Raw genomic sequence first — 16,433 nt, forward strand, 5'->3', positions numbered from 1 at the left:
AGAACAATATCTTGGTAGTGCTGAGAATAAGTTTTTGCTCTTCATTGCTTTTTTATAATTTCTTATTTTAACAAATATGTTTTTAAAAAAATATATGCCCTTGACAATAATAGTGTCAATATTGTAGAGAAGATTTTAAATTTTTTTTGTTTTAATTTAGAGTATGGAAATTATAGTGTTTACCCTTATATTGCAGGCTTTGTTTCAAACTCATGATCAGGTAGCCAGGAAAGACTTTCTTCCAGCTTTACCAGATGTGCCTTTTGAAGTAGATGAAGATGACGAGAGTGTTAAAGTTATTCAACTTATTAAAAATACTGAACCACTGGTAAGCATATGTTTTAATCTGTAATATACTTCAGTTTTCATTCTTCAAGAACTTTCATTAACTGATTCCCACATTTCATAAGATATTCAGAATTTATTATCTTTTTTCCTCTTAAGTTATAACTTATTAGATTTTTCAATAATATATGAATTTTCATATCAAAAACGTCCGAAAAATAATTGATTACATATGATTATATAAAATTTTCCTGCTACATGTGATCTTGCATATTTTTCTGTGTAGTAAATAAGAGTATTTTTCTGTTGATTACAGAAATATCATGACTCATGGAATGTATGGAAAAATCGCTTTAATTACAAATTCTATTTGGCAGATATGATTTTTAATTCCATTTTGTAGAAATTAATTGAAAGATAATTTTATATTATTTCTTCCTACTATTTCTCTCTGGATATTGGTTTTTGATCAAGATGCTGTTTCTGTTATCATTTTGTTTTTCATTTTGTCATATTATATGCCCAATTTTGTTGGTTATGATTTAGTCTATCTTTATTCAGCATGACTTCAGCATCATTATATCATTTGTTGAAATTGTAAATAATTACTATATTGACTTATCAGAACTTATTCAAACAAATGAAAGGAATCTCATTTTAATAAAAAAAATGTTAAAATCTTTTAAATAGAGTACTGCAATTTACTTGGGTAGTATTGGTCTTTCAGAATTATCATGTTTGATTTCTGTAGTAATAAAGTGATTTTTTTTTTAAAATCTTCTTTTATGCTGACTTATTAAATGACAGTTTCTTTCATCCTTTACAAAGGAAAAAAAATAACTTGTCATATGCTAAATTAAGTAGCTCTGCATAAATCTAAAATCTTACGTCTAATGTCATATGAAATTTAATTTGGTGTTTGAATAAAATATTTTTATTTTTTTTATTTTTAGGACATTAAAGGCAAATTTAATTTAAATATGCAAAAAAAAAGAAAAAGTCTTATTGCTCTTAGATATATGAAACTATATTAAGCTTCTCCTAAAAAAAAAACATTACACAAAAACCATAAATAAAATATGCTCTCTACATTATCATTAAGATAAACTCACTGTATAAATAACAAATATCTAAATGAAACACTTATGTTCCTGAATATTAATACCATTTCTGATTATTCTATAAACATTTGGGCATGTTATGTAGTTCGAATTATAAATTTGAAACATTAAAATATGTTGTATAAAAGACAATCTACTTAAAATGACAATGAATGTATATGTTGGCACTCTTCGTACCAGATTGTTTGACTTGCAAACATAGCGATATATATTTTGGAATGTGGAAGTTTGCGCCTTGATCCATTTTTTTAATAATTTCATTGATTTAAAATTAAACAACATTTTGACATTTTTTAATAACTTCCTGTAATATTATTGCACTATTTTTTTATACAAGTAAAAAATTTCTCTATATGCATAACAATTTACTTGTCGAGCAGTTATTCCTAAATTTCGGGGATTTTTTATTTTTTGCATAATTTAAATATTAGAGATTTGATTGCTATATTGAAATTAATATTGTTTTCATCATTTCATCAAATATTTAATTGCATGAGCAGAAAGTTAGGGAAGAAGGATTATGTTTGTTATCCAGAAGTTGCATTAGCATGAAAATTAGAAAATAGATAAACTAGACAGTCATTTTTTAATAGCTCTCGTGAGAAAATTAAAGCTACATCCTTCTGTTTCAGTTCCTTTTATTTTGTCTTCTGTCAGAAACAATTTATTAGGTTCAGTAATATTTCAAAAATGGGTTGTTTTTTTTAGCTTTTAACTTTAATTTAAATTTTCAAATTTATTTTTAAAAAAGCTGCTTAGTCATTTTATGACAAAATCGATTCAGTCACTCTTTTAAAGAAGCAAAAATTAATGATTAATGATATATTGAGGCATTGTTCCTTCACCATAGCACAAACTGCAGATTTCAGCAATCTTAATGCCTTCATTAAATGTAAATAACAAATACTATCAAAAATTTTCTGTTTTTACCACTTGACATCCCATTTTAATGATATGAAAATACCACTATCAATAGTATTTTTAAAAATTCTAAGTACTCTTATACTGTCTCTTCCAGCCAGTGGTGGATTTTCACCTTGGCTAATTAAAAGGTAACTGAGGCTGCTAAGCCGATATGGGGGGGAGGGGGGGAGGTACATACAGATGGATTTAAAAGATATAATTAGCCTAGTTGTTTAATAATGGTATTGTAAAACATGCAAATTTTGTGAATTGTGAAATATTAGGATTGTATTAATGCTTTGTGAAGTATAACTCCTATTTGTTTCAAAATGTTTACATTTTTTTATTTGACAAACATCTATTAAAATAATTACACAATATTTTGATATAATATTTTACATATATATGGTTGTATAATCATTAATATTTTATTGAATTTATTTTGAATATATTGTTAAAAATTGCATCTATTTGTACTGCTTAGGGTCTAAATCTGCCAGTTCAGATTATCAGATTCACATTTAAATAATATAATGCATTTTCCCAATATGTTTTATTTCTTCATGTATTTTTAAATTGAAAAGAAAGTATGTATGAATTATGACCCAAACCAATGCATAAAATTATTCAATGAGAAAACATAGTTTCTCTGTGAGTTATTATTCAAAATTTAAAATATATTTATAAAAGTGTGTCATTTTCGTATAATATCAAAATGAAATAATTAGATTATATATTTGGTGGCATGCATTATCAGAAATTCAAAGATATACATTATATTTTATTTTTAAAATATTATTACATCTTTCAGTTTTCTATTTGAAAGAAAAAAATTTCTGATATATTTTATATGCATTCATTAATTCAGTTTTAGGAATAATTTTTAAGAAATGAAACCTGTATTGATGAATTAAGAGTATTCTTTCAGTAAGTTACTTTGTTGATTTAATTGTGTATTTATATATAATTTTTAGGGTGCAACCATAAAAATAGATGAAGCATCTGATGCTGTTGTTGTATCCCGCATTGTTAGAGGAAGTGTAGCTGACCGCAGTGGTAAGTTTATCTAAAATATGTTTTTAAAATTTTTTTCACTATTATTTTAACTTATTAAACCGTTTTTCTTTTAGAATAAAAATTTTTTGCTATATTTCATTATCTTTAGAAAAAATTATATTCAGAAAAGCTTCAATATCTAATTGCATGCCTATTTGCGCCACATGGTTCAGTTGAGCCCATTTGTGATTCAGTTAGAAAGGTTGAAGTTACATGTGTTTAAGTTACATTTTTATTGTTTACCAGAAATTATAAATTGCAGGGATTGACCACTGCAACTTTAAATGAAAATGAAGACCAGAAATTCAGAATAAAGATTTTTTTTTATTTATTACTTTTATTATTATTGTGTGCTGCAGTCTTGCTTAAATCAATAGCATTGATTTAAAACTATGGAATCCAAAGTTTTGTAAATGCATTATATTTTTCATATGAATTTGTAAAATTTATCACTCTCTATTTGCTCATAGAAATTTGGATTTCAATTTGCATGACATTTTTCAGAATCATTCTACTTTGTAAATTCAGTACTAAATGTTATTGCTGTTGATTTACCAATTATTAGTATTCATTATTATATTTTTAGTATTAAGTAATTTTTTTGCTCAATTGCTCAAATGAGGTTGAATGTAATTTTTATCTTCCATTAAAGAGCTTACATGCTTTTTGCGATTATATTAATGCATATTATAACTGATCAATATTTAAGATAATTGTCTTATGCATTCCTCATTACTGTTATTATATAAAATTACAGTATGGAAAATATTTTTTAATAAATTTAAAATATTTAAAACTATAAACATTATTTATTGATTCCTAAATGTAAGTTTGGTTCAGGCTTTTTTTAAACATGTCCCAAAAATTAGTTGATTTTCAGTTTTTCATGTATGTAATAAAAGGATGGAGGTATCTTGGCATTATATATATATATATAATATAATGTTATTTTGTTAGAATAATTTATATTATTCCATTGCATTGCAGGCCTTATAAATGTGGGTGATGAGTTGAGAGAAGTCAATGGTATTCGTGTTAAAGGAAAGAGTCCATTGGACATTCTAGCAATTTTGGTAAGTTATATTAAAACCACATAAAAAAAAAAAAAAAGAAATATCTTTTTAAATAGTTTTGATGTGAAAAAAATTACTTGTAAAAAACACAATCTGAATTTTTTGGAAAAAAATAAATAAAATAAGATAATTCTAAATTTTGTGCTTCCTGAGCTGTCTTCAAAAGTATTTGTAAAGATTATTTATTATAATGTAGATTGTATATTTTCTCTTGTATTTATACAATATTTTTGAACTTTTATTATATCACTTATGTTAAATATGCATTTAGCCATTTATTTTGAAATTTATGTTTTTTTAAATATATTTTTATTGAGCAATTTATTATTTATTGGTGTTAATGAATTTGTGTATTGAGTTATTTTCATTTTTTTCCTATTATTTGTTATATATATTCAACCTTTTCTCCTTTTCTTTTACATGATCTTGACATTTGGAACAATAGGAGGTAAGAATTTTTCAGTTTTATTCTCTTGATCCAACTTTAGTGTCTTAAGGGTCATTTTCATTTTAGATTCAAAAGCAAAAAGTCTTTTCCTGAAAAAAATCAAAGAATCGGTAATTTATTTACTTCCTCAAAATCATAATAAAATATACACTAATGAACTCTTTGGTTTTATAATACAAATAAAGTTTCATAGGTAAATATACCTTTGGCATGTTTTGTTTTTGGCAGAAAAATCAAATTGCAAATTATTATTGACAAAGAGTTAATTTTTTTCATTGCATTTTTGCCCTATAAATCAAATGGTAATGATTTTTTTTAATTAGATCATTTCCTACATTTTCCTTTTGTTATTCAACTAATGTTACAAAAGCATTTCATACTTACAAAATAAACTAGCCCAAGAAGTTAATTAGATTAGTTAGAACAAACTAGTTAATTTGTTACTTTTCAGTTACAAAATGCAGCAATTTCTCATGCATTCACCAAAAAGTGAATGGCTAATATCTAAACCATATGCTTCAAAATTCTTAACTTGGAGAAGGAAAAAGACAAATTAGACTACTCAAGTTGGAAATCGATTTATTATTATTATTTATGAATGGGTCATTTCACCATTTATTTAACAAACTTTCTTCCTGGTTAGCAATGTCGTGAAGGCACAATCACTTTTAAACTTGTCCCAGGAGTGCCTCCAAAGCATGCACCTTCTGATCAAGTAAGAGCGAACTTTGTTTATGATCCCATGCTGGATTCACTAAATCCAAAACCAGAGTCTGGTCTTGCCTACCGAAGGGGTGATATCTTGCATATAGTCAGTCGTCAGGATCCTGACTGGTGGCAGGCCCACTTAGACAATGATTTAAGAATTGGAATTATTCCTAGTCCTAGTCTTTTGAAAATGTAGGTATTAAAGAAAATAACTTGATTTAAAATTGAATCATTTTACTATATTTAAAATTAATTTTTTTGTTGTTATTTCAGACGCCTCTCTAATTTCCAGAATGGTAATTTATGTAAAAATGACAGAAATTTCAACAATTATATAGGTAAATTCCTTGTTGTTTCTTCATTTTTCTGTGGTGAGAATTTGAAATCATAAAATATAAAAAATATGCATAAGTAATTCTTTTACTATATTAATTGTTTTATGGTTCTTTGTTCTAGTGCATCTCATGTCTGTATATTATGTACATATTTTCTTTTAAAAATATGGGTAGATGCTTAAATTAATAAATTAATAATTATCATAAAATATAAAAAATATGCATAAGTAATTCTTTTACTATATTAATTATTTTATGGTTCTTTGTTCTAGTGCATCTCATGTCTGTATATTATGCACATATTTTCTTGTAAAAATATGGGTAGATGCTTAAATTAAAAGCTCGCAAGTTTTTTTGTTAAATTAGTTTTTAAAAATTATTCAAATTTAACAGTTTGAAAGCAAAACATATTACAGATAGAATTAACTATAAAGAATTAAACATACCCAATTTTAATATATCTCAGTTTGTCTTTTATTTTTCCACTAGTAAATTTAAATATTGGTCTTTTAAGATTACTCAAAATTTGCTTTGTTTGATTAGATCCTGATGCCAAAGATATTCCTGTTTACGAAGAAGTTGCATTATTACATCCTGTACCTGGAAGGTACAGACCCATTGTTCTTATAGGTAGTTATTAAATGCTATTCATGATCATTTTATTGAATTAGTTTTCATTTAATTTTCTTTGTACATTATATATCTATTTATATTGATTTACCAGCCATAGAGATTTTCACTATTATTATTTCATTATATAATGAATTAATTTTTATCATCTTGTCGTTTAACAAATTAAAAATTCTTTTGTATATTTTGTGCTGATAATTTAGTATATTTAGTCTCTTAAGGTTCACACTAATCATAATTATTGTCAAACAGTTTGCTCCCCCTGAAGAAATAGATACTCCTATACTTATTAATATTTCCATGGTGGTACTTTATAGAAAAAATTTCAATATTAAATGTGCAAAACATCTCAAAAACGTTACTTCATAGTGATATGACAATAAGGATTAAGATGATAGAGAAAATATTAAAAACCAAAAATATCATTTAAGTACTTGTGTTAAATCTAATTGATTTTAGTTCTGTGACTTTTTTCTTTAATATTAGCCGAACTTTGTTAAAGTAATTTTAATATAAAATACTTTATATTAAATATTTTGCTTTGCATTTGGTCTTGATTTTTTAAAACATTCTTCATTTATTATTTAGGTGCCCCTGGTGTTGGTCGCAATGAATTAAAGCAGAAGCTTATATCTTATGACCCTGTGCACTATAAAACTACTATTCCACGTAAGAAGTTTTGTTGTTTTTTATTATTATTATTTTTTATTATTATTATTTTTTATTAACTGTTATTTTGTGCAAAAAAAATATAGATATTATTTTAATTTCTTCAGATACGAGCCGACTTCCTAAAAGTTGGGAAGAGGAAGGGAAGGAGTATTATTTTGTTTCTCGGGAAGTTATGGAGCAAGGTATCAGAGAAGGAAAATTTGTTGAATATGGTGAATATAAAGGAAATTTGTATGGAACAAGTTTAGAATCAGTCTTCACAATTGTCAGATCAGGGCGTGTTTGCATTTTAAATCCTCATCCACAGGTAAATAATATCATTAATTAGTTAGCTATAAAATTTTTGTGTATGAAAAAAAATTTATAAGTGACTTATTTTAAATATTTTTTCTCTGATTACTTTATTATCACTATTTTTAAAACATCATATGCTGCTTTTATATATATGATTATAACATTGATCAGTAGCTTCTGCCATGTAGTTATGATTAATCCAGAGAGGTAGATTACATTTTACTCTGTCTTCATTCTTCCAAAATATTTGATAGATTGATTATATCATTTGAATTTATGCAAATATTGTCCTCTCATGTAATCCAGCAATTGCATAATTTTTCATTTGAAAAGTTTTTCTAAAGATGTTTCTTAAATATTTTATTGATCTAATTCTTGCTGTTTTCATGTGTTTTTTATGTAAATACTAATCAGCTGAACCCCCCAATTTATTAATATAAGGATTTGTTTTATGAATAAAATTTAAAATTCGCAAGTTGTATAATTGAATGGCAATTTTAGTATTTTATATCAATAATTTGGAATTAAAACTATCCTATCAATAATTTGGAATTAAAGCTAACCAATATGGCTATTAACTTTTTAAGATAATAAATGAAAATAAAGATTCCAATAAATGATTATTATAAATGAAATGTAATGTTTAAAATGGTGATTTATTTAGATATAATAATTAGCTCCAAAATCAGAAATGAGATGCATGTAGATTGATTTTAGCCTTGTTGCCAAATTAATAGATTGGAAAAAATATAAAACTCTAAAATGTAAATTCTATAAATTATGAAATATTAAAATAGTATTAGTGCTTTGTCAACATAATTAATCAGATGAAATTCTATTTCACTTCATTCACTTAGTACTGTATTGAATATACATTATCATATGATTAAATAATGCTATGTACGAACTTGTATGCCACTTAATTATAGATCAAAATAAATAAATACACATGCTTTTTTATGAAATTACTGAGATGAAAAAATTAAGTAAAAATAAATTATATGCATGTTACATTTAAAATGTTGAATAACACCCTTTCTCTAGATCCAGCTGTCTGCCCTATAAATCACCAACAAATTTTCATCTTTATTAATGTTAGAGATGTCATAATTGTATTCAAAAGGCCATATTATTTCTTATATAATGTTTTCTGAATGTTAGTATGCTACATATCTCCTGTCAATACAGGAAGGAAATGTTTCCTGCTACTTTTTGTTACAGAATTTACATTGTTTGGTTTCTTTTTTTAATAAAATTTGAATGTGTGTTTTCAAAGCATCAGTCTCAAATCTTCATTTGTTATTTTTTATACTCAATAGAGTTGATAAACAATGAAAATTCTCCCTCTTTTCTAGTTAATTTTTTCACCTTTGTAATGCTTCAAGTATCCGAAACATTAATTAATTCTCTTCTTTCTTTATTGCATAGATGCATTTAAAGTTATTATTAATATAATTTGCAGTTAGCTTACATTATTATTTGTTACTTCTTTAAATTATTTAATTCCCTCTATATTTTTTAAAAGATTAAAATTTTAATTTTCTAAATAAAGAAAATTTTATAGGTAATATTCCTTTGATATTGATCAAATATTTCAGAAATGAATTTATTTGATAATTTAATTTTCTCTGATACTACTTAGGCTTTGAAGTTGCTGTGCACAGCGGAATTGAAGCCTTACGTTATTTTTGTTAAGCCACCACCTTTTGAATTGCTCAAGGAAACAAGAAATAATGCTCAGTCCTCTTTTGATGAAAATTATTCACGAGGTTTTACTGTAAGTTTGTCTCATTATCTCTCTTCTTTGAAAGTGTATGTGTCATAATGTAATCAAATTGAATATTTTAAAATTTTTAGGCCCTGTTAATCTAGGTAGAAAAATCATTTTATATAAAAAAAAAACTCTTTATGAAATCATATGCAATTGTATTAGCACATAAAGCAGGTTAGAATTTTCATCCTATGTAGCATCTTTTCTTTAAAATAAATAAAAAGAATTAAGACAATAAATTTTCTTAATCTTGACAAATATTCAAATGGTTAAAAATTTTGAATCACCTACAGAATTCGCATCAAAGCGTCATGGTTGTTCAAAAATCATAATGTGGTCATGCAAGGAGTTTTTTACTTGCTTTGGAAAAAACCCATATCTGATTTGTTGTCTGTAAAGTGAATGCATAAGCAAGCATCCCAAACCAAATAGAATCAGATGTCTGTTGCCATAATCACCTCTTCATCATAATCTAGCCTTGCTTTTAAAAATTTCACACTTTTTAAAATACCTGCTCACAATCACCTTATGCTGCTATATTGCCAATCCAGGATTTAGTCTCAGGCTTTTCCATTGAATTACTTCTAAATGTCTAGCTAAAAACTATTTCAATAAATGTCTTCAAGAAGCATTATTATTAAAATAATTTTTATGGAACTTTCCAGAAAATATCTGAAATTGCTTTTATTAAACATATTTGAAAGCATGGGATATCTAATATCTGTGTTGAAAAATTCTTTCATTCATTCAGTTCAGATTCTTGTTGGGCTTATATAAAGGTTTCTTATATAAAGGTTTATTACTTGTTTAGTTTAGATGACAGTTTTGTTTTCAACCATATAGATGTATATATAACTTACACTTTAGGATGTAATTTTTCAAATTGATGTAAAAGGATGAAACTTATTCTCTCTTCTACACTAAACCGAATTTATAATTTGACTCTAACGTACTATCTTTAGGTGACATGTTGTTTTGGAATTTTAAAAAAAAAAGCATAATGAAGACTAAACCTCATTCAAAAGAAATTCATGACTTTTGATAAGATGTACAAAATACAGATAATTTGGTCGTTGATGACTTTAGTTATCAGTATCTGGTTTTGTAAAATCTTGATTTATACTCAGATCATGGATCTTTTGAAAAATTTCATTAATATTACTGAAGAGTATTAATCCTAATAGATTCAACCGAACATTACAATTCTTCATTTGATAACTAATACATGAAACCAAGAGAAATTTACCTAATCAAAATAAATAACTGAAAGTCAAATAAAAGCGAATACTGTCTTCTATAAGATACGTTTTTAAGCTATTCCAGCATAGTATAACATACCATAACAGCTTTGCACTTTCTTTTCCAATATAATAGAGCACTTTTACTACTCTTTTCACAAATATTTAAGCTTAATACTGAAACTCTAAAATAGCTATATCTCTTTAAAGTATCTTAATTTCTTTTAAAAGATTTATCTACAGTCTACATATATACTATTATTTTTATATAATGATTATTGGTTTTAGATTGATAAACTTTATATTGGCAATATTATAAAATATTATCCGAGCTCAATAATATACATTTGATGGTTGAAGGTTTTTTACAGAAAAGAAACATTGATTTTTTTTTTAAGTGCAAGTAAGAAAATGGTGAATGTGCAATCCTAGTTTGATGTAGAGCTGCTAATATTGATTAATTATTAAATGAAAATTGTTGAAATTGAATTAAATTGAAGAAAAGAATAAAAGCATCAGTCCTATATTTTACTATGTCAAGAAAATATGTTTACATAAGTGGAAAGAGTACAAGAAAAATGTAATTTTAATTAATTACATTAATTGTTTAAATTTAACAAAAACTTTTATCTTCTTCGTATTAGAATTGTAAGAAACAAATTTAGTAATCAACTATAAAATGATTGATGATATTCTTTAAATATTTGCACATATAATCTTCCATATTATTATTTAGGATAGAGAGCTGCAAGATATCATTGACAATAGTTGGCATATTGAAAGGGTATATGGATACAGATTTAATGCTACATTAGTAAATGAAGAAATAAACAAGTCATTCAAAGAACTTTTGTCAATTGTAAAAAGAGTGGAGACAGAGCCTGATTGGGCTCCAACTAATTGGGTGCTAGATCCTTAGTCCTGCAACTAACAGTATTAACGAAGAGAGAATACAGTTTTGATGGAATTTACTTATGTTATATGTATACAAGACGTGTAAATTCTTGAAATGTAAATTTCTTTTATAATTGATGTTTTAGAAGGTTATGTACAGTTAAAAATGTGTATTTAATATTGAAATACGTTACTTTTTGATGTATTGGAGATATCATTATAGTTTTATTGATATTAAACTCCTATATATCTGATGACTCATTTGCTAAAAGGAGATGTAGAAGTTGTTATATAAATACAAATATATGTATGTAAGCGAATGGAAGTAGTTAATCATTAGTATTTATTTCCCATTAATTAAATTAAATGATTATGGATTAGATCCTAAAATTTTATAAGTATATTTCTTTAGAGAATAAATCTGAATTTTTTTCTGTTTTTCATAATTTTTTTTTAACTATATAATAACATTTATGAAAATCTACTAAAGGTGTTGTTATTCTTAATTTTTGGAATTATGTAGATTCAAATTCTTAATTGTTAAGTTTAATACAGAAATTATATTAGAAAACAAAAATTATAAGAAAATTGAATTTTAAAAAGAATGTAAAAATTAACAAAATTTTAAAACTTCAGTGTTTAAAATATTACAAATGCATTTTTTCATTATATGATCGCTTGTGTAGAATATTTTACCCACCGTGGATTTGTGTGGTGTTTTGTGGAAGTTTAAACATCCTAATCCTCATACATTTTATCATTGAAAAGTATGTAATGGCCTTTTATTTTATAATGTACTAAAATGTGTAACTATGACTTTAATTTTTAAAATTATTTTTACAGTTTTTATTTCATAATTAGTAATTTCTTAGAAATGTTTTTTCCTTTTCACCTGATAGATTGATTATTTTGATAATTGGTTTATATTGCAGTTTAAATCCTAAAAGTATCATAAATTTTAAATTATTTCTTACTGAGATTGTTTTGAATGATATGGTTAAAACAAAAATGAATGTCTAGTTAATATATCAGCTTTTTATTCCAACAGTATGTAAAACAAAATTAGTTTCATAAAAAAAAAGTTATAAATGATATTAACATTGCTTCTTTTTAAATGTGGCTTTAAAAATGCCATATAATATACATATTTCTAATGCTAAATCAAACGTATAACGTTAGCCAGAATTGTCAGTGTTTGGAATTGGAGGACTATAACAAAATTATAACAAAATTTTAATTTTCAAAAAAATTGTTTACTTAGATTTGATATTTAAAATTTGGGTTTCAGTGTGTGAGTTATGTCTTACTAATATATACATAAAATTTTTCTCTTTTTCGTTGTGAATTTTTATAGATTCTTGTTACATATTCTTCAAAATTCTTTAAAAAAATTAGTTTCTATAATTATCTTAACTTGAAAACTGTTATTAAAATTTAATAAATAGTTGTATTAAATTGCATTTTCTTATTTATTATATCAAGTCGGACAAAGTTCAAATTCAATTTTCCACAGATTCATAACAAATCTTTGTGAAGAAACTGCAATTTTTTTTTTTTTTTTTTTTTTTTTTTGCACTTAAAAAAGATTAAGAATGGAAAAAGTTTTCAAAGTTTTGATAAAATATTCACTGCATTTTTTAAGTTATAATTAATGCTTGGAGGTTAATAAATTTTTTTATATTTGTATCTTTTTATACTTGATCAAAAATTAAACTTTTGATTTCTGATAAATTTTGGAAAACATTTTTAAAAAGTCTCTGTTATGAAATAGATATTTTTTTACTGTTAATTTCCTGCTGTGCATTTGCATATGCTATTGTTCAGATATGTTAGATTTTTATGCAAATTATATGAAATATAGCTCAGCCTAAACAGTATTAAAATTGCTTAGATATGAATAGTATAATGAAATTAAATTTATTATACTAACAGCTGCCAAAATTTTATACTAAATTTACTTATAAATTTACTTTTCTTTCTTTATGAAATAAGATTATTGAAAGCTGGTTTCCTTTTTAAAAAAGTATAAATAATCTTTTGATGATTTAAAAAATACACGAATTGTTTTATCTTACAAATTACTAAGATTGTATTAATGTTAATGTCAGCATTTTGTTTATAAATTAGTTGTCTCTTTTATTATTTCACAAATACAATTTAATATTAGCATAATTGGTTTAAGTGATTTCTCAATTTGCATATATCATTAATAAATGTTCCATGCATTTTATATTATTTGCATTTATTTTGTGAAAAAAGTATGAATATTTTTTATTTAAATTATGTTCTAAATTGTTTAATTTGGTGTTGCTTTATTGTGTGGTTTAAAAATATATATATATGCTCCATTGTCAACTCGTACAGCATTAGGCTGCATTTCATTATTTTAAAAACTGTTTGTGAGTGTTTGAATTTCTTGCTATCTCATTTCTCATGTATCAAAAATATAAAAGTAAAGTTTTGTAGCTATGTGTGCCAAAATATTATAGATGTATCAAACCATAAGGCACTCTATAGCTATGCTATACAATATAGTTGCACAATACTACCATGTTTTACTGTGTATGAACTTCATTGTCATTCATATTTGCCAAAAAAAAAAAAAAAGACATTTGACATTTCATCTATATCTTGCTTTTGAAATCTGTTACAGGTTTGGCTTTATCATTTAAAATGTTTAAATAAAATGTCAAGAAATTTTTTAACATTTTTTACTATTTTTCTATGTATATAATACATTTTAGCGAGCTATTATGTAAAATTGTTTGAAAATTTGACCAAATAAATTGTGTGAAAATCAGAAATGCTTATGCACACTATATAAGTAATAGGACTAGTGGCTAAATTTTTTTAATTGAAATAACTATAACAGCTCAAACTTAAAGGCAATCAAACTTTTATTGTTTTTTATAAAACAAAATATTTTTAGTGCATATGTCCAATCAAAATAATCTAGTGCAATATTTGTCTTTTCGTTCCAACTTTTATCATTCATTTTGTTTATTTTTAGAGTGGTACTAAATGTCTTCCATGTACAGTGAGATATTGATGCAGTTGTATATTCATCTATATATGTTGCATATATTTATATTATGAAGTAAAATTTGAATGTGCACTGTTAGTTTATCCTGGAAAAAAAAGGTGTTAAATTTGGTTTAATTTATAGTTAATTTGCAGATTTTAGAATATTTTAATGCTTTTTTTTAGGGTTTCATGAGCAAGTGACTTTTTCATTTTTTTAAGAATCTAACAATAAACTATATTTTGAAGTAAAAATGAATTAACTTAAAATATATGTATTTCATTTTTTTGTATTACATTTATTTTCAATTTGTATGGGAATACCGACATTCATTTATTATTCATGTTTATTTATAAATGATGGAAATAAATTTGTGTAATTTTTTTATTACTACTACTAATTATTTTTATCAAAATATTGTTTTTCAATCTGTTTTACTTTATTATACTTTGAATTATTGAATATTTATATTATAAAATGCTATGAAAAATAATGGTAGCTATATTTACTAGTCATTTTTCCCATTTGTCATAAAATTTGTTTTTACCCCTTAACATTTTCTCCAAAATAATACATTTTTTATATAATATACAAGCTTTCAAATGAGAATTTAATCTTAAATAATGAGACTTTCAGGAAATTATAATTTTTTTTTCTTTAAAAAAAGAACATCAAATGCAACTGTTCTTTAAACATTTTTTTATTAATTTGTCACAATTTTCATTCATTATTTTAAGAAATTCATCTTCATTGTTATGATGGAAAGCAGCATTTCTGCTTTAATTTTCCAATTTCTTTATTTTAACAAATCATTTGACTAAAGCAACTGGAATACATTGTTATTCATTGTAATAAATTTAATTATCTGTGTTGCAATTTACTATGAGAATGTTCTTTATTATTTTTACAGCATTTATATTTATAATACTATAGAAATAATAAAGAATGTAATTTATTCTCTGCACTCTTATATGGTCATCATGACTAAAAGAAATGTTCAAATATCAGTATTCTGTATTATAAAGTTCAGAAACTAAATCATTGTAACAGAGCCAAATCTTGATTGGCCATTTATTTGGGTGTTTTTATAATCTTTTAGATATGGCTTAAAAGCGATAGACCTCATAATTTTGAATCTAAACCACTAATGAGGCCTGCACCTGAGTTGCCCAGACTTCTACACCCTTATTATATATAATATATATATTTCTGATGCTTGGTAAATCTTTTAAATGAGCGTATAGTAGTGTTTCAATTTTGAAACATCTGCTTTCAATATTGATTTTGGACTATGTTTTGATGAAAAGAAATCCTGATGGTGCATAGATAACCTTTCCATCAAATCAGCTCCTTTAATAATTATTAAGAGCCTCTTTTATAAGCAAAATGTTTTTTTTTTCTAGCATCAAAGAAATATGTTATAGAAAATATAAAAAGTTATTTTTAGTTTCTTTGAAAAATGAGTGTATATGTATTCCATCAAAAGTATTGCTTGTTTGCAAATATATATATACTTCAGCTGTAGAACTGATTTGTTGATTCAGATGAGTTATAAACTATATAGTAGTTAATTAATATCACAACATTCAAATTCTTTTTTTTTTTTTTTTTCATTTTTTAGTAATTTTGTACTGATTTATATTATATTTCTAGTTGTTTTGATTTTATGTAAGAATTGATTTCCAAAGATTTTACTAATACATGCATTTCTACTCACATATTTCTTCCACATAGCACATTCTTTTATGCTGCATGTTAAATTAATTGCATATCATGTAACATACTTAATGTTAATTTTTTCATATTTTGTTGATGCAGTTATGTTGATTTTGATTATTATATTCTAACTCATGTTTTTATAGCTTTAAATGCATAAAAAATTTCATATTTCTAAAAGTGAAATTTGAATTGCAGATGAAAAATTATTTTGCATTTATTTGTATTGTAACATGTGGTCGTTTTTTCTTTTTGTTAAATTGTAGC

General features: G+C 24.6%; 1 protein-coding gene across 3 annotated transcripts in view; it reads left to right on the top strand.

Moving 5' to 3' along the window:
* Nucleotides 1–12,954, top strand: part of LOC129984673 (MAGUK p55 subfamily member 7-like) — a 49,502-nt gene extending 36,548 nt beyond the window's left edge. For all 3 annotated transcript variants that reach the window (XM_056094602.1, XM_056094603.1, XM_056094601.1), the window contains 10 exons: nucleotides 197–328; nucleotides 3,284–3,365; nucleotides 4,353–4,439; nucleotides 5,528–5,786; nucleotides 5,868–5,932; nucleotides 6,473–6,559; nucleotides 7,148–7,228; nucleotides 7,336–7,538; nucleotides 9,168–9,302; nucleotides 11,271–12,954. In XM_056094602.1, the coding sequence (XP_055950577.1) occupies nucleotides 197–328; nucleotides 3,284–3,365; nucleotides 4,353–4,439; nucleotides 5,528–5,786; nucleotides 5,868–5,932; nucleotides 6,473–6,559; nucleotides 7,148–7,228; nucleotides 7,336–7,538; nucleotides 9,168–9,302; nucleotides 11,271–11,453 (1,314 nt within the window). In that variant the 3' untranslated portion in view covers nucleotides 11,454–12,954. The remainder of the gene's footprint in view (nucleotides 1–196; nucleotides 329–3,283; nucleotides 3,366–4,352; nucleotides 4,440–5,527; nucleotides 5,787–5,867; nucleotides 5,933–6,472; nucleotides 6,560–7,147; nucleotides 7,229–7,335; nucleotides 7,539–9,167; nucleotides 9,303–11,270) is intronic.
* The last annotated feature ends 3,479 nt before the right edge of the window (nucleotides 12,955–16,433 follow it).

This window comes from Argiope bruennichi, chromosome 9 (genome assembly GCF_947563725.1).
Source record: "Argiope bruennichi chromosome 9, qqArgBrue1.1, whole genome shotgun sequence".
In the NCBI taxonomy this organism is placed as follows: Eukaryota; Metazoa; Arthropoda; class Arachnida; order Araneae; family Araneidae; genus Argiope; species Argiope bruennichi.